Source organism: Ranitomeya variabilis, chromosome 5 (assembly GCF_051348905.1).
Source record: "Ranitomeya variabilis isolate aRanVar5 chromosome 5, aRanVar5.hap1, whole genome shotgun sequence".
NCBI classification, from domain to species: Eukaryota; Metazoa; Chordata; class Amphibia; order Anura; family Dendrobatidae; genus Ranitomeya; species Ranitomeya variabilis.
Window position 1 is genome coordinate 90,123,355 of NC_135236.1, and position 19,039 is coordinate 90,142,393.

The 19,039-nt window shown below is 41.6% G+C and overlaps 1 protein-coding gene across 1 annotated transcript; it reads left to right on the top strand.

The window, feature by feature from the left end:
• Nucleotides 1–704: 704 nt before the first annotated feature.
• On the top strand, nucleotides 705–17,535 carry NEURL3 (neuralized E3 ubiquitin protein ligase 3). Its single transcript, XM_077262909.1, has 4 exons — nucleotides 705–789; nucleotides 9,261–9,728; nucleotides 9,837–9,887; nucleotides 15,261–17,535. Exons 1-4 carry the CDS (start codon nucleotides 759–761, stop codon nucleotides 15,599–15,601), a joined length of 891 nt encoding a protein of 296 aa, XP_077119024.1. The 5' UTR covers nucleotides 705–758; the 3' UTR covers nucleotides 15,602–17,535.
• The last annotated feature ends 1,504 nt before the right edge of the window (nucleotides 17,536–19,039 follow it).

A 19,039-nucleotide genomic window follows, 5' to 3' on the forward strand; every position in this document is an offset into this window, starting at 1 on the left:
AAAAAATCTCAATGGGCATGAGATTTCTATAACTCTCATCCACTTTGCTGGAACTGTAAGGGTTTCTGCCCATGATCAGGAACTGCTGCGGGTTGGAAGCTGCGTACTTGTGCAGCATCAAACCCACAGCGTCCAGATGTTACAGCATAGTGGATAGGATTTCTAGAAATCCCATATCAACTATGCGTCCACACCCGCGGAGACTTTCATATCAAAAACTCAATAAAAGCTCATCATGTGAACGCAGCCTAACTCGGGCAACACATGTACATATAATACACACGTTAACGAGACCTTAGACTGATGGGAGTAATGCTGTGATAGGAAAGGTTAGGGTTTCCTTCTCTTTGTAGGACATCTACCTACCGTACTTATCTGCAAATATAAATACACATAGAAGCATAAACTCTGATTCACTTGTGCTTCCATCTCTGCATTGTCCTATATTCCTCTCCTATTGCAGCATGTAGACAAGGGAATTTTCCATAGCTTTTCACACCGATTCTCCCTTTTTATTGACAAGCAGCGCTTGGGTCACATGAAAATTCTTCCTTGGTGATGGTGCTGTTAATGAGGCTTATTTTTTTCTTCAAGTTTTATTTCCTCATCAGGGACTTTCCAGTAAATTATGAGAAAAGAAAAGAGAAAGGAAAGTAGGAGTGACAATGTCAGGGAATTACCCAGCCCTAAACCGTCCCACAAGGCCGGATATAAACACATACACATGTCTGTGTGATCATACTGCCACACGGTAAATCATGGGGCTGACCTGCAGCTCCGAGGCTCAAGGTGAGTGCTACAAAGTCTGCCTGAGGCTGGTTACCTCGGCCTAGAACTTTTCATTTCGTCTTTTTTTAAAAGCTGCGATAAATTCTTATAATTTAAGGATTGTTATTGTTGGGGTATGCTCAGACGAGACAGATACGAAAAATAACTATAGAAATTCTATCTGGATTTTGCAAATAATGTATTATGGTCTCAAAAAAAGTGGATGAGATTTTACAAAACCTCATGTACGTCCTACATAAGAAGTCGGTGTGAAATCCTGAAGGAAATTCTGTGCAAATGTTTTATTCTGCAGCACGGAAATCTATGCTGCGGACTTTCATCCTTCGCAATTGTAAGATAAAATCCGGAATGAAATCCACATGTAAGACACATTTTACGACCGATCTATCGGATGTATCGTGAAAGTGTTGGAAATCTTGTCTTGTGATTAACACATGACTGGTCGTTGTCATTGATAATTTAAAGATGTTATTTTCTAAATTACATTGTTCTTCTTTTGTTGTGTTACTTTTGAAGTCAACTTTACATGTCCATAATATGGCTGCATTTTAACATCTATATTATGTCCTCGGGATTTGGACCCGCATATGGTTTAGTAATAATCTAACATCAGTTTGGTAGAACTTCAGTTGCGTTTGTAATATGCATATTATGGCCTTATGCACATTTTGCGTTTTTGTCATTTTTTTTTTTGCTTGTACCGTTTTGTCACAAAACCTGAAGGTAATCCTAGTACCAGCAAAGTGAATGAGATTCCTGAATTCTCATTGACACATTGCTTATTTTTTCCTTGCAGATTTAAGTCTGCAGGATGTCAATTCATTCAGCTTTCACCCAAACTAATAAGTGGGGAAAAAATCAGCAACAAAAACGCATGTAAAATACCCAATAAAAAAGGAATTATTTTTACACAGGGCTTTTTCCTGCCAACACATCAGGATTTGCAATAGAATTTTTTGCAGAAAATTGTGTGCACATATAGGCTTCCATTCACACATTCAGTTTTTATTAAAAAGTCAGAATTCATGTGCAAAATAGAAGCAGAGGGGCCAAATTGACGTTTATGGGCTCCATCTGTGTCAGTTTTTAGACTGGGGGTAAATATAAGAAGATAATGCAGAACGTTTCTTGTGTTCTAAAAACGGACAAAAAGCAGAACCCACATGGACCCCATAATAATCAATGGAGTCCCCTTGCTTCTATTGTAATGCAGTAGAGCCGTTTTTAACATGAATTCTGTTTTTCCTGTTCCTCTAAAAGGAACAGACAATTGGTATTTCCAAACAGAAGTGTTCACGTAGCTATAATAGCACTTTTCTCAAATGTAACAATTACAGTAGATCAAGTCTTCCATTCTCAGAGTCTTTAATATATCACGGCAAGAACCTCGCAGCTCCTTTTCCTGGATGTTTTCGCCATGGGAAGCCACTGCTAGCATATGCTGGAAGAAATTGCTGTCTCTAAGTGCAGGTGAAAACGACTGTTTTCTCCATCTCCGAGAAAATCGTTCCGATTATGTTAATCGCTGTTCAGATTCTGATCACAGTTTGATCAAACTATTATCCGATTTTCTCGGAGATTGAGAGAAAACACAAAAAGTTTCTCCACCTCTATAATGACGGTCCATGAAAATCAGATGCACTCGGATGTCATCCAAGTGCGGTCCATTGTTTTCATGGACACATAGAGTTTAATGGGCAAGTGCCATTCAAGTCTTGAAAGCAAATTGTGCACGCTGCGATTGTTTTCCATGGACCACTTAGTCCAAGGAAAAATTTGGACATGTACAGAGCCCCATAAAATAACATGGGGATGAGTGCTATCTACCAAAACTACGGAGAGCACTTGTGACCAAGACTCAGAGACAGGAAAATCCCTATCTGAAATATCCCTTTATCACATTAAACACCTGATAAATGTGGGGGTTTCCCACTTGGAAACTCCCTGTATTTTCCAAGGGTCGCTATAGATTGGTAGACCCCTCTCCATTAGCCATTTTAGATATGTTTTTCACAGTATCCATCCCTGGTATAAGGCTCTGTTCATACTTGCATTTTGGCCTTCAATTTTATGTTCCTTCATAGGAACAGTAAAATGAAATTTGGGCTGGGAATGCATCAATGACATGATGGACATTAACCGAACAAATTGACAATGATAGGGTCTGTCATGTTCCCATCATAATGACATGATTTTGTTGTGCATTGCTATTTGTTTTCCAATTTTTTTTTTATTTTTATTTTTTTTAATGGAATCTGCAATAGAGGATCTGAATACAGCTGCGAGATAACCAAGCAGTGGGAATTAATATTTAAACTTGCAGTTACATTTCTATGATTATGCTGGAAATTAGCAGTGAGACCGCTTCTCAAGCTTGTACAACACTTTGCAATAAATTATTACATTTTTATCAAAACTCCTTCAATTTGAAAAGAAGTCTAATAAAGAGGTGTTTGATCTTTACAGGGAATCTGTCAGCAGGTTTTTGCTATCTTATCTGATAGCAGCATGGTGTAGGCAAACAGAAGCTGAATCCAACGATGTATCACTTACTTTACTGGGTAGAGCCATTCGGACAAAATTAGAGCTTTTAGATTTAGAATGAAGCAGAGCTGAGGAAGCTAACCCCGCCCACACCAGGCTTCCATATACAAACTTCATAGACAGTGAGGTGCTTAGTTGCTGGACTAGTCCGGCAATGTTAATCTCTGAGTGATAAATCCTTCAGTTAGTACACAACAGCACACACTTTGACAAGTAATACATCCTTGAATTCTGTGTTTCAGGCTCTGTCTTCTGGTGCCTTCAGATTTTATAGTAAAAACCTGCTGACAGATTCCCTTTAAAGAGCAATTCAGTCTCCAAGCAGACGTAGATTCCATCTCTAGCTTTTAGGCAATGCTAAAACAATGCAAATAAAATCTATTTTTAATGCATTTTTCACAAATCATACAAACTATCTTTCTTAGGATGTTTACGTTTGATCCTCATGTCAGTGGCTCAGTCGGGACTCGCCTCTAAAACCAGGAAAATGAGATTTAGGCATATGTGCTGACCGGGCCATTGATTGTAATGATGAGGACGGAATTACTGTGTGTTCTGTTAGATATAATTTCTGTCCATATCCAACTTTTTGTAACAGGTACCAAGATATGGTCGATTGTGTTTTGTTACCCATCGCAAATAGGTGGATACAGCCCAAAATGATGTCGGACAGAGCATATAGTGACTCCGTCTGCATCATTACAGTCAATGGGTCCCATCAGCACATATGTTTGAATCCCGTTTCCAGAACTTCAGACGTAAGTCCCGATGGAGCCACTGATGTGAACACAGCATTGGACTGACGTACAAAAGCTGCATGGTTGGAGAGGATTCTTACAAAAGGGAAGGAAGGTGCTTTCTGACCAGAGGGTTCCATAAAGGAATTGATTGAAGAAGAGACATATATATTAACACAATGCATATTTGTGATTAGACTCACTAGATGTGTAGACAATGACATTGCATGGTACAACAGACTGTAACTTAGAAAACAAAGACGTTGCGGGTGCTAGTCCGTGTCACACAACATGTCTCAATGCAAGAAGAAAACCACTTTGCTTTGTGGTAAGAAAGAAACTAAGAAAGGTTGATGAGTCTGAGGTTTCCTTCTTGTACCTTATTACTGCCCAGCGTTATTCTCAATTCACGTGGTTAATAATTAGCTTATATTAGCAATATATTGCTCTGAGATAAGCAGCACCTGCTGAATGGTCCTGGAAATAACGACAGGTAGGGGAACTAGAACAATTGATTAACAAACTGCAAATGTTAAAATCTAAAAGCACCATAAATATGGGTTATTGCAGTTATAATGTGTCCGCCGGTAAGAGATAATATGCCAGCTGCCTGATTCCTAGAAGCCAGGAAGCGGGCACCAGCATAGACTTATTGTAAATTATTTTCCAGTGCTTGTTTGTGATTAGTGAGGGCGGTAGAGCAATCACGTGATATGATAGGATTTCATTCACATTTACACTTCTGAGTTTCCAATAATTCTCTTTAGGCCACGTTCACACAAGTATTTGGTCGATATTTTACCTCAGTATTAGTAAGCCAAAATCAGGAGTTGAAGAATTAGGCTGTGTGCCCACGATCAGGAATAGCAGCAAAACGCTGCGTTCTACGATACAAGCACAGTGGATGGGATTTATAGAACTCCCTATGCCCACTGTGCTTCTAATAACCGCTGCGTAACCCACCCGCGGTGCGGGTTTATGAGCCGCAGTATGATAATTTCGGTAGTTTTTCCCCATAACCAGTCATTAGATGCATTAAATCCACATAGTTCACGAAGAACGCAGAGTTTTGGAGGCAGCAAAAATACACTGTGTCCAAAGCGCTGCTATTCCTGATCATGGGGACGTAGCCTCATAGGAAAAGTACAATAGAAACACATCACCACATTTTTTGCCCACTCCTGGTTTTGGCTTACAAACGCTGAGGTAAAATACTGAACTTGTGAACATGGCCTAAATCTTGGCATTTAGTGTAGAACGTATATTTTAGGTCATGTTTGATGTTACTGTCTTGGAGACCGTAGCTGCAGAGCAAGGATAGATGGTCACTACGTAAACCCTGCAACAGTAGAAGGATTTTTTTATGGACATATGATTCAGCGGTATTCTAAAAAAACACCATTATGTATTCGGTGCAGATGGATAGAATGACATTCCTGACCATGGGACATCACAGTAAAAGCCCCCATACACATTAGCAAGCTGTTGGCTTAAATTATCTCCCCTGAATACTTCATACACGGGAACTTTTGGCTGAGCAGTCCTGTGTTCTCTATGAGAGCCCCCGTCAGACTCTACAGAGAATAAAAGGATTGGCCATTGAAATCCAAAAAGGACATCATTCTCTCCTCCCAACATTGTCTATTCATATACATCAAATTGTCTGATTCCACCAAAATTGTATGGGGGTCTTTACACAATACAACATTATTGGACTATCTATATATTTATCTATCATAACCTGATTTTGACATTACTTATGGTTAACACTCGACACTGTCTATATGGGGAGAGCTAGAATGCTCCCATTCACATATTATTATTATTTATTTATATAGCACCATTATTTACATGGTGCTGTACAAGAGAAGGGGTTACATCAAAATACAAATATCACTTACAGTAAACAAAACTAACAATGACAGACTGGTACAGAGGGAAGAGGACCCTGCCCTTGCAGGCTTACATTCTACAGTATTATGGGGAAGGAGACAGTAGGTCGAGAGTTGCAGTAGCTCCAATGGTGTTGAGGTGGCCGTGTGGTCTTTACAGGCTGTAAGCTTCTTTGAAGAGGTGGGTTTTCAGGTTTCTTTTGAAGGATCCAAAAGTAGTGGATAACCGGATGTGTTGGGGCACTGAATTCCAGAGGATGGGTGATATTCGGGAGAAGTCTTGGAGGCGATTGAGTGAAGAGCGAATAAGCGTGGAGGAGAGTAAGAGGTCTTGGGAGGACAGGAGATTACATGAGGGAAGATATTGAGAGATTAGTGTGGAAATATTCGGAGGAGAAAGGTTATGGATGGCTTTGTAGGTCAGTGTTAGTAATTTAAACTGGATACGCTGGGAAATTGGGAGCCAGAGAAGGGATTTGCAAAGAGGTGAAGCAGGAGTGTAGCGAGGAGAGAGATTAATTAGTCGGGTAGCAGAGTTAAGGATGGACTGGAGGGGTGCGAGAGTGTTAGAAGGTAGGCCACAGAGGAGTATGTTGCAGTAGTTGAGGCGGGAGATGATTAGGGCATGCACGAGCATTTTGGTAGAGTGTGGGTTGAGGAAAGGATGGATTCTGGAAATATTTTTGAGCTGGAGGCGACAGGAGGTGGCGAGAGCTTGGATGTGTGGTTTGAAGGACAGGGCAGAGTCAAGGGTTACTCCGAGGCAGCGGATTTTGGGGACAGGGGAAAGTGTGATTTCATTTATTTTGATAGATAGATCAGGTAGGGAAGATATGCGTGATGGATGAAAGATAATGAGTTCTGATTTGTCCACATTGAGCTTGAGGAAGCGAGAGGAGAAGGAGGATATGGCTGATAGACACTCTGGGATTCTGGAGAGCAGAGAGGTGACATCTGGGCCAGAGAGGTAGATCTGAGTGTCATCGGCATATAGATGGTACTGGAAGCCATAGGACCTTATGAATTGTCCCAGGTCGAGTGTATAGATTGAGAAGAGTAAGGGTCCTAGGACAGAGCCTTGGGGGACTCCAACAGAGAAGGGGGCGAGATGAAGAGGTAATATCGGGGTAGGAAACGCTAAATGTGCGGTTGGCAAGGTATGAGGAGATCCAAGATAGGGCAAGGTCTTTGACCCCCAAAGGAAGAGAGGATCTGTAGTAGGAGGCAGTGGTCAACTGTGTCGAAGGCAGAGGACAGGTCTAGGAGGAGGAGTATAGTGAATTGTCTGTTAGCTTTGGCTGTAAGTAAAGCCCCCGTCACACTAAGCGAGGTCGCTAGCGAGATCGCTGCTGAGTCACAAGTTTTGTGACGCAACAGCGACCTCAGTAGCGATCTCGCTATGTTTGACACGTAGCAGCGACCAGGCCCCTGCTGTGAGATCGCTGGTCGTGTCGGAATGGCCTGGACCTTTTTTTGATCGTTGAGGTCCCGCTGGGTAGCACACATTGCTGTGTTTGACACCTTACCAACGACCTCGTTGACTACAACGTCACACAGGACCTCCCTCATCGAGGTCTGAATCGTCATAATAGCTGCCATGTGACAGGGTCACAACGACCAACGACATCGTTGTACAGGTCGCTACTGGTCGCCGCATCGCTGCTGCGTCGTTGGGAAGATCTCACTGTTTGACATCTCACCAGCGACCACATAGCGACGCAGCAACGATCCCTGACAGGTCGTATCGTTGTCGGGATCGCTTTAGCGTCGCTAAGTGTGACGGGGCCTTAAGTCGTTAGTAATTTTGGTCAGGGCAGTCTCAGTGGAATGGTGGGGACGGAAGCCAGATTGTAAGTTGTCGAAGAGAGAGTTAGATGCAAAGTGAGAGGAAAGTTCAGCATGGACATGCTGCTCAAGGAGTTTGGAAGCAAATGGGAGCAAAGATATGAGGCGATAGCTGGACATAGCACTTGGGTCAAGGGATGGCTTTTTGAGGATAGGTGTGATTGTGGCATGTTTGAAGGCAGACATAGACCAGTGTTCATCAACTCCAGTCCTCAAGAGCCACCAACAGCTCATGTTTTCAGAATTTTCTTAGTATTATACAGGTAATAGAATTATCACTTGTAAATTACTAAGGGAATCTTGAAAACATGATCCTTTGGTGGCTCGAGTAATGTAGTTGGGGAACACTGATATTGATTGTCAGCCGATTCCGCTAATATTGGAGGGTTCAGACAACTTTAGTCTGATGTGGATGAGGGGGCTTCATACGATACTACTTACGCCAGCATAATTATTGGATATCTGTCTGTCGATCTATCATAACATAAGAACTGAACGTACTTTTAACAAGTTTTAGATATATGACATAGAAGAATTTGCCAGTAAAAAGCCCCGGGTATCTACACGTTTCCTTTCCTTACTGACATAAAAAGTCGACATGTACCGTAAGTAGTACAGAGAGACTCGGTTTCTCCACCTTTGCCTCCGATATCATGGTACACTTGTTTGGCGGTCAGTACAGTCATGTATCATTACATTTATGAAGCAAGAGTACATTTATTTATATGGGGCATGGACAAAGTACAAGGTTTAGATCCACCTGGAACAATATGGGAAATGGTACATTTTTTTTTTGTGTGTCAGAGTGAATGATGTACACTCCTACCACTGGTTATATAGTACCAGTATTGTGCTGCATTGGAGAATATGTACTCTGGCAAATCGTGTGATATCATGAAGTCTTGTTTCTCAACTCATCTTAAATGACTGTTCCTTGACCATCTGAAATTAACAAGAAAACTCCATAAGCCTCACTTATCAATACTGCCTGTAGTAAAATGAAAGTTGATTTCTGATTGAGTGCTAGGGGCAACAAAGACAGTTTTATACAAATGACTGCACATAATTCGATTCTATGTTTTGAACACAATATTGAGGGGTTTGGTTTTGGGGGTCATATAATAATAATCTTTATTTTTATATTGCGCTAACATATTCCGCAGCGCTTTTACAGTTTGCACACATTATGATTGCTGTTCCTGATGGGGCTCACAATCTAAATTCCCTATCAGTATGTCTTTGGAATGTGGGAGGAAACCGGAGTACCCAGAGGAAACCCACGCAAACACCGGGAGAACATACAAACTCCTTGCAGATGTTGTCCTTGGTGGGATTTGAACCCAGGACCCCAGCGCTGCAATGCTATCCACTGAGCCACCGTGCTGCCCTGACATCTTGTGTGCATACTAGTAGCCTTACATTAGTTGACCCACGTTTCTGTTTGCATCCTTAGGCCTTTCTTTTCACCCCCACTCTAAGGGCTATAATATTGTCCTGAACAGTTGCCGCCACAAAGCCGAACGAAGGCACAGCTTCCATGATGGAATTATCTTCTCAAATCGGCCAATTCTCCCCAGAGAGAAAGTCTGGATAAGGATCCTGAAGGTTGAACAGCGATGGTATGGAGCTCTACGAGTTGGCTTTACTTCTACGAATCCTAGCAACCTTGACTCTACCTCTCTTCCCCCATTTGCTTGTCCTAACCTTACCATTAGGCCTGATTTTTGGGCTATTGGTATATCAGAGGAACTGTGCAGAGAGGGTGAAGAAATTTGCTTCTGGATAAATAAAATAGGTCAAGTACTTCTAAAGAAGAAGGGAAGTTTTAAGCCAGAGGTGTTATTCTCTGGTATACCAAGGAAGACAGCCGTCTGGGTCATGTTGGATGTCTATGGTCAGACAAAGGCTTTACAGCTTATGGGTGAGTGCTCCAGATTGTCAGCCAGTGTATTTATATCTATTAATTTATCATAGTAGTAAGATATTTTCTATTTTAATAAAAATGTTTTTTTTTATTTATTTATTTCAGATGGAAGATCAAAACAGAAGTTTTTTCGATGTTGTTGTCCTAGCAATATAGGTGAGTTCACTTTTATCAATTAAAAAAAAAAAAATTATATTGGCGATCTCAACTTCATTCTCCATAAATGCTCTCTGTCCTGTCCAGGAAAACACCCTCTTCCTGTTCTGAGACCCATAAGCCAGCTGCTCCATCCTGCCTGTAGATACCAAGCACTGGCTATATTGTATGACTGTTATCATACATTAGGAATCTATGCAAAATCAGGTCACAATAAGATTATTTGTATGGTTAACCATTGTACGTGTTATTTAACCGACTGGTTATACTGGTTATATAGTGATATCAGATGTGTGGCAAAAACTTAATACAAATAATGTATGCCCTATGACAAACCTGTTCTCTAATGCTATAAACTTTGGCAATAGATTAATTTTTTTGGCTCGTGTTAACTTCCATCAGAGCCGGACGGAGAGCAAAAATCAACCCTGGAGCACAAAGAACAGCAGTCACACGAATACGTTAGATAAAATGCATATTTGTAGTTCCCTTTACTACAGATAAGATATATTCAGAGATCATATCTGGACCAGATTACTATGCCAGACTAGCAATTAAAAATGGGTTTAGTCAAATATTACTTGGAACGTAAGGCTGTTAAGCATTTTGCCTTATTAGAATTTAGTTAAGAATTTTTCATTAAAGTTATCGCACGAAAATCATTTATCACCTATCCACAGGATTTGTGAAGATGCAACCACTGGGAGCCCCATCAATTTCGAGAATAAGATATTCATTGTCTATAAGAATGGTGGTTCCGCATGCACATTACCAAACCAATGGATCCTTAAAATTGAATAGAACGGTGATCACACATGCGTGCTACCACTCCATTCAAACAGGCCAAAATACATCAATACTTGAGATTGGTGGGAATCCCTTTGAAAAACCTTGATGTTCTCCACAGATGAAGCTGAAACTGTTGCTCTACAGAGTATAGTATCAATGAGTTATTAGCCATTGCAAAAATGAATATGTTGTTCATCGTGCATCAGAAAATAAATCAGTCCTTATCATAATGGGTGCTGTCCCGATACTGCTGATCGGCAGAAAATACATATAATAGAAATAAAGTGGATCGGCCTAATCCGTTTCTGGAAATGATTGCACCGTTAGTCATAGAGTAGGGCACAATGAACGTCAGTGTTTATCTACCATCAGCAAGTGGATTTTCATTTTATAATTTATATGGAATAAAGCTTGAATATTTATTTTACCTAGTCCTTGATTTGACTATCCACTTTTTTCTATTATATGTGTTATTTAGCCATGTATGACATGGGATTATACAACGTATTACAATCACAGCACTGACACACCTAAATGTAAAATAAAAAAAACAAATTACACTTGGTTATGTCATCTAGTGTCCTTCGTCTTGACACATGAAGAAAAAATGTAGGTTACGTCTATTTTAACCTTCATTATGATAATTAATTATGATTCATTTGTCTGTCATCTTTAATTGTTTCATTACAATGCACCTTAAGTATTCATGTTTCTATCATACATATCTATCTATAAATTAAAGTTTATTCTATATACTCAGGATCTCTGATAAGTGCCTGATTGCTGGGGAATCCATGGCTGGGACCACCTCAAATCATGAAAACAAGAGGCAGTAGCGCATGCGCACCTCTGATACATCCAGTGCGTATCTGTCATATAGGCAGTAAATATAGCCATAGCACACATGATTCAAATGCTGCACCTAGGCCCCGCTAGAGGTCTGAGCAGTGGGACTACTAGTGATCAGATACTTATCACCTATCCTAAAATGCATCATTACAGTTCCAAACTGATCCATTATACTATAATAATAATCTTTATTTATATAGCGCCAACATATTCCGCAGCGCTTAACAGTTTCAAACACAACAGTCATAAGTAATAACATTAGCAATACAATAATTAAAGCAAAATAAGACGACCCTGCTCGTGAGAGCTTACAATCTACAATGAGGTGGAGGAGATACAAAGTACAGGAGCTTATTTACAATGATGGTCCAGCCATCTTCAGGGGGTGGGGGATAGATGGAGATAGTGAATGGGCTACACACACACAAGCATAAAATGACTTTGACTAGTGAACGTGATAGGCCACTCTGAACAAATGTGTTTTGAGGGAGCGCCTAAAACTATGCAAATTGTGGATGGTCCTAATATCTTGGGGTAGAGCATTCCAGAGGATAGGTGCATCACGGGAGAAGTCTTGGAGTCGGGAGTGGGAGGTACGAATTAGTGCAGAGGTTAGTCGAAAGTCGTTTGCAGAGCGCAGTGGTCGGTTAGGCCGATAGACAGAAATGAGTGAGGAGATGTAAGGGGGTGCCACACTGTGGAGAGCTTTGTGGGTGAGAACAAGAACTTTGAATTGTATCCTGTAATGAATAGGCAGCCAGTATAACGACTGGCGAAGAGCGGACACGTCCAAGTAACGATTAGCTGGATGGACAACCCTGGCTGCTGCATTAAGCATAGACTGGAGAGGGGAAAGTCGAGTAAGGGGGAGGCCAATTAGTAGAGCATTGCAGTAGTCCAGGCGGGAGTGGATCAAGGTGACAGTGAGGATTTGTGTTGATTCCATGGTGAGAAAAGGACGGATTCTAGAGATGTTCTTTACGTGTAAGCGGCACGAGCAGGCAAGTGATTGTATATGGGATGTGAAGGAGAAATTTGAGTCAAACATAACGCCCAGACAACGCGCCTGCTGCCGGGGTGTTATTATGGTGCCACCCACGGAGAGGGAAATGTCAGATTTAGGGAGGTTAGTAGATGGCGGGAGCAGAAGAAGTTCAGTTTTGGAGAGGTTAAGTTTCAGATAGAGAGCAGACATGATGTTGGAGACTGCAGATAGACAGTCAGTGGTGTTCTGTAGTATAGCGGGGGTAAGGTCAGGGGATGACATGTATAGTTGTGTGTCATCAGCATAAAGATGGTACTGAAAGCCAAATGCTGATGGTCTGTCCAATTGGGGCCGTGTAGAGGGAGAAGAGAAGGGGGCCAAGGACGGAGCCCTGAGGTACACCAACAGTGAGAGGAAGAGGAGATGAAGTGGAGCCAGAGAACAGAACACTGAAGGAGCGGTCAGAAAGATAGGAGGAGAACCAGGAGAGAGCAGTGTCCTTAATGCCTAGTTACTGGTGCCTAGAGAGTAGGAGAGGGTGGTCAACAGTGTTGAAAGGTCGAGAAGAATGAGCAGAGAGTGGTCACCGTTACATATTGCTGTCAGAAGGTCATTGGTCACCTTGATGAGTGCCGTTTCTGTCGAATGTAGGGGGCGGAAACCAGACAGTGAAGGGTCTAGGAGGGAATGAGTGGAGAGGTAACGGGTAAGGCGGGAGTTGACTAGACGCTCCAAGAGTTTAGAGATGATGGGGAGATTGGAGACTGGTCTGTAGTTGTTTGTGCAGGATGGGTCGAGGGCGGGTTTCTTTAGTAATGGAGTAATGATAGTGTTTGAAGGAGGAGGGGAAAATGCCAGAGGAGAGGGAGAGATTAAAGATTGTAGTTAGGTGAGTTGTGACGACTGGAGAGAGAGACTGGAGGAGATGTGAGGGAATGGGGTTGGTAGTGCATGTAGTCGGACAAGAAGAAGAGAGGAGCTTGGAGACTTCTTCTGTGATGGGATCGAATGTGGAGAGTGAGCCAGGGGAAATGCAGAGAGGGATGGGAGTCGCTGCGCTTGGTGTCTGGGAGTGGATTTCCTGACGGATGTTATCTATTTTCTCTATAAAGTGGGAGGCCAAGTCAACAGCACAAATGTCTGTGATAGGGGCTTTTGCTTTTGGCCTGAGGAGGGAGTGAAAGGTGTCAAGTTTCTTGGGGTTGTTGGATAGTGAGGAGATCAGAGTGGTGAAGTAGATCTGTTTGGCGAGGTGAAGGGCAGAGTTATAGGTTTATAACATAAATTTGAAGTATATGAAGTCTTCTGGTGTGCGAGTTTTTCTCCATAAGCGTTCAGCACTCCTAGAGCATCACTGGAGAAATCGGGTTTGCAATGTGAGCCAGGACTGTTTTACTCTGTGTTTGGAGGTTCTGATGGTGAGGGGCGCTACTTGGTCCAGGGTGCTTCTAAGAGTGTCATTGTAGTGATGTACCACCAGATCAGGACCGGAAAAAGAGGAGATTTGGGACAATGATGAGTGTAGAGAGTCTGTAAGTGTGTGAGGGTTGATAGCATGTAGATTTCTGAATGTGTGGTAGGTAGGAGGGGGCTGGGGTGGGCGAGGAATTGTGAGTGTGAAGGAGAGAATGTTGTGGTCAGCGAGGGGAAGCGGTGAGTTATCTAGGTAAGAGATTGAACAGAGCCGGACGAGATTGAGAGCTGTGAGAGGCCTAGGGAAGTGGTTAGTGATAGAAGCTGAGATGCAGATGTGGAAGTGGGGATGTTGAAGTCTCCCAGGATAAGGGTTGGTAGTTCTGAGGACATGGAAGTGCGGCAGCCAGGCAGAGAAATGGTCCAGGAAGTGGGTGGGTGAGCCTGGGGGCCTTTATATGACTGCTACTTTGAGGGAGAGGGGATGAATGAGCCTGATGGTGTGAACCTCAAAAGAAGGGAATGAGAGTGATGGAGCTGGGGGGATGATCTGGAAAGTGCATTGTGGGGACAGGAGTATGCCGACTCCACCACCATGTCTGTTTATGGGTCTCGGGGAATGTGAGAATTGTAAGCAACCATGGGAAATGGCAGCAGGAGAGACAGTGTTGGAATCCTGAATCTAAGTTTCCATGAGGGCCAACAGATTAAGAGAGTTTTTCAGAAAGTAATGGTGGTGAAAAGGAAGCTTGTTACATACAGACCGTGGATTCCAAAGGGCACAACTAAAAGAAGGAGATGGAGTGCAAATAATATTAGAAAGATTTTTAAGGTTTCGATGTGAGGTAGGGTAGGGGTTGAGGTTGGTGGATGGTGGACCAGGGTTGGGGGAGATGTCCCCTGAAATCAGTAGGAGTAGGAAGATAAAGAGCAAGTAGTTTTTGGAATTGTATGAAGTTTATTTTGTGAAGTGTTTAGGCAAGATGGGCTGAGGTTTTTCCGGAAGGTGAGAAGTGCATGGGAGCTGTACATGGGAGAGGGGAAGGAGTGAGGAGCTGATGCATATGAGTCATGATGGAGGGGGTATTGGGCGGTGAATGTGGATTGCAAGGGAACATAGGAGGATAGGAATAAAGCACATGGATAGAAGGGAGAGCAAAGTGTGGGTTACCTGACTCCTGCCCTGACTAACTGCCATGGAATAACTGCTGTATCGTGACGCTTATCTTCGAGATGCTTTGCTTCGGGATATACTATGCACATTGTGGATTCTGCCTATACTTCAGATACCTGTATAGTTGCCTTATATAATAAATATGTATGCTTTTCTTCTACAGATACTCCAAATTTGGGTTTAGGTCACCCTGAATCAATTGTGACAAAGAACAAAGATTTTCTACCTTCTCACTCTAAGCAATATATGGAAAAATCTTCAAAACTGGACTTAAGAACAGAAGTGGTGAACTTACAACTGTTCAGAGAAGAGGAGCCCAACTGTGTGATCTGTCTAGACAGAACAGCAGACACTCTACTTCTCCCCTGCAGACACTGCTCCTTCTGCAAACAATGTGTTCTAAAAATCAAAGCGCAGAGCAATATCTGCCCATTGTGCCGTCAAAGTATCCAGATATCTCAAGACATTAGAGAAGAAAATCTGCTCACCAACTATTGTAGGTGACCTCTGCTATCCCTCATGGTACATGAGGACATTTTTCCTAATTTTGTACATGTTAAAGACTGACATACCTTCTTACCTTCCCAGCCAAAATGAAGGCGCATGCTCTTAAAGTATTACAGTCAATCAGGCTTGGACTGGCCCACAGGAGAATCCTCCGGTGGGCCCCCATGCAAGAGTAGGCCACCATCCTCTTATATGGGCTGTACCTGGCACTATATACTCGAATCACTACGTACACACAAATGCAGAATCTTATTCATTTAACAATCTACCCAGGTCATTGTTATATAAATTTGTGATTGCGGATAATGTCATATCTGCATGTATTTGAAAATTGGGGCCCTGGAATTGGTTACTGATGGGCATTTGGCACACCAGTCCAACACTGCAGTCAAATCATTAGCGGCTACATGGCTTTATTTTTGGCAAGAAAAGTTTCTAGTCGTCGAAGAGCACTTTGGACTTATTTTAAAAAATTCAGTATCGGTACGAAATGAAAGAACATAAGACCTATAAGTATAACTAAGGCTTTATTCACATTACATTTGAACCTACCACCAGAAAGAGTTGCAACATATTCCACTATGTAGACATAGAGTGATATATGTAACCCCCAAAAAAGTATACAGGAAATGAAATGTCCTCTACATGCAAGTACAACTAAGGTACCATTCACATGTAATTTCATCCATCCATTGAAGGTATATGGAGAATTTTCACCTTCTGAGGCATATAGTAGCATATATCATCCATGAACAACAATAGTAATAAGAAATGTATGCCAAGGGTATACAATTTTTTTTTTTTTTACAGTATACTTTGGATGAATGAAGCCTATGAATACTTTTGGCTATGCAAAAGGAGCTGTACCATAGGTTGACCATGGTTCTCACATGTAGTGAGAGCGGAATGAGGCGATAATGCATTTTATGGAGGCTGTGCATAAAAAATCAACAATATACTCCATAAAATCAGACCACAACAGTAAAAAAGAGTAATACGGATAGCTGTGTATTGTACGTCATACTCTGGGTCAAAATACACATTATTATGTTCATAAAAGCCCAACCAAGGTTGTGGACAGGATATACGTGAAGGAATGCTTGCCAAGTAAGTAAATAAGGAGGTGACTATAGAGTGTGAGAACTAAAAATGAAAGAAAATTTCCAGCTAAGCTCCACTTATACATTGATGAAATGTATATGGGTGTAATTCATACAACTTGTGATTTAGAGTAGTGTTAGAAGATGTAAATGAAGGTGGAATGACTAAAGAAGAGAAATAAGGTCAGAGGACAGGAAAAGAATGTGATGTGAGGTGATAGCGAAGGAGACGAAACTGAAAAGCAGAGAAGGAAGTTTGATATTTAGTAAGAGAGAAGTTGACATTATGTAGGTAAGGGCAGGCAAGTATTCAGAAGAAAAAAGTCAGACACATGGGTGACATAAAAAGGTGTCAAATGAAGATTCGGTGTTACAATCCGAAATCTATATCAGGCCTCAACAACGAGTCATTTTTAATACTGGGGCTTTTATGGGGCAGATAGGCATTGCAACTGCTAGTTTTGCACCCCTTACACAATGTAAAGAAGGTCAGGGAGAAATGAGAAGGTGAAATCCAGAGTAAAGTACAAGGCAGTAAGAAGAAGATAAAGAAAACTGGAGAACAGATAAGAAGCAGGTTACTTGGAATTAATATGAAAAAGGGGAGGACTATAGCAGATATCAAAGCTGTAAGTAAAGGATCTATAATGTGAAGGATGTATAAACTTGAAATGTCTCAATGTGATTATTTTTTGGTAATAATTTTTTTACTAAAATAAAGATGTGTTATTTTATTTTGTATTAATAATAGTGACCAATCGGCAAATGTGTCAATGTTCTCAGGTATATGGATTTTATAACAAAGTTTTTATGACTAATAAAGATTTATATAAAAATATATTGTTTACATTGAAAGTCATCTTTTTTATATTTTATCTAAAACCTTCCTACCAGTTATATCTTGTCATTCTCAAAGGATTAGTGGTTTGTAAACCACAGAATGTATGCATCTAAATTATTGGTCTTCAGTGAACAATCTGTACTTAGGCCCCGCACCCACCATGTGCCTTTTATGATGCTGGTATATGCTAATGTCGCAGAGGGGCTTTTGTGCCAGGGTTACTAGCACTTTATGGTGAAATCATTCACGTCAATAAGGTATTAATTGTAGTTGTAAACTACGGTACTCATATGAAGTTCATTGGAAGATCAGCAAGTGTCCGACAGATTAATGACGGCCAACGTTACGATCCATCCTGGACCTAATTCAAGGCCTTAAAAAAATAACACAGTGTTATCACTATTACAAAATTGTATACATTGAATATAATATATACAAAGGCAGTACACTAAAGTTATACACGTATTTGTTACATACTATAGGACAAGAAACAGGCTACCAGCTTATGTCATGTTCTTAAACCCTGCTACCTCGGCTTACTCCTGCCAAGCCTTCTCCACCATATGCTATATGGCGTACTTTTGTTAAGTATTCTACCCTTACATACTACTTTTACTTTTATACAGTTTTATGTATGTTATTACTCTCCATATGTTATCTCTGCATACCGGTCATGTGCTATTACATATTCTCTATATGATATTTCAGCAAACCACTTTGGCTACTTTCCCACAGGAGAGAGATGGAGCTCTGTAATCTTTTATCTTCATTTCTTGATACATTGACCTAACAACTTTGGACCTTATACCATCCTGTGATAAGCCTACACGTGATATCCTACTTATATTTGATAGTACAATCTTTACTCTTGTTTATCTATGTATCTTTGTAACAAACCTTATAGGGGTTGTCCCCGTTCAGAAAACTTTCTGATATTAGCTGTTGAAGTTCTAAAAAAAAATCTGAGTCTGGAGCGTAAGTAAGAGTGGGGGGAGGCAGGTTGGGCATGTAACCCAGATGCTGTTATCAAGGGGGCACCAATAGGCTGCTTCTGATGAGCATCTCGCCTCACGCGGCAGTCCATGGTGTCTCCCAGGTGGTAGCATTTTAACCCCCCCTGGGAGTGGTATTTGGCTGTTCTCCAAACCGGTTGCTCTTGGAGAACCTGATCATCTGCTGTCTGTAGTCTTTCAGATGTGAATACAATTATGTCTCTGATTGCTGGCAATTCCGGGGTCAAGGTGATGCACCTCAGCATGATGAGTTCCCTGATCATGCTTCTGTACCACAGAGGTGGTGCAGATGGCAGGAAGGTAGACACTCCTTGGAGCTGAAGATACAGGGGAGGTTTATTGGGGAAAGTAGTCTGAGCGGACAGTGTGAAAAGGTGGCACAGCATAGACACTGGGCAGTGTAGGAGGGACACAGGGTAAGGAGACAATATGGCTGAGAAATACTTACCCCCCTAGGTCTAGGGTCAGCTCTCCGACACTG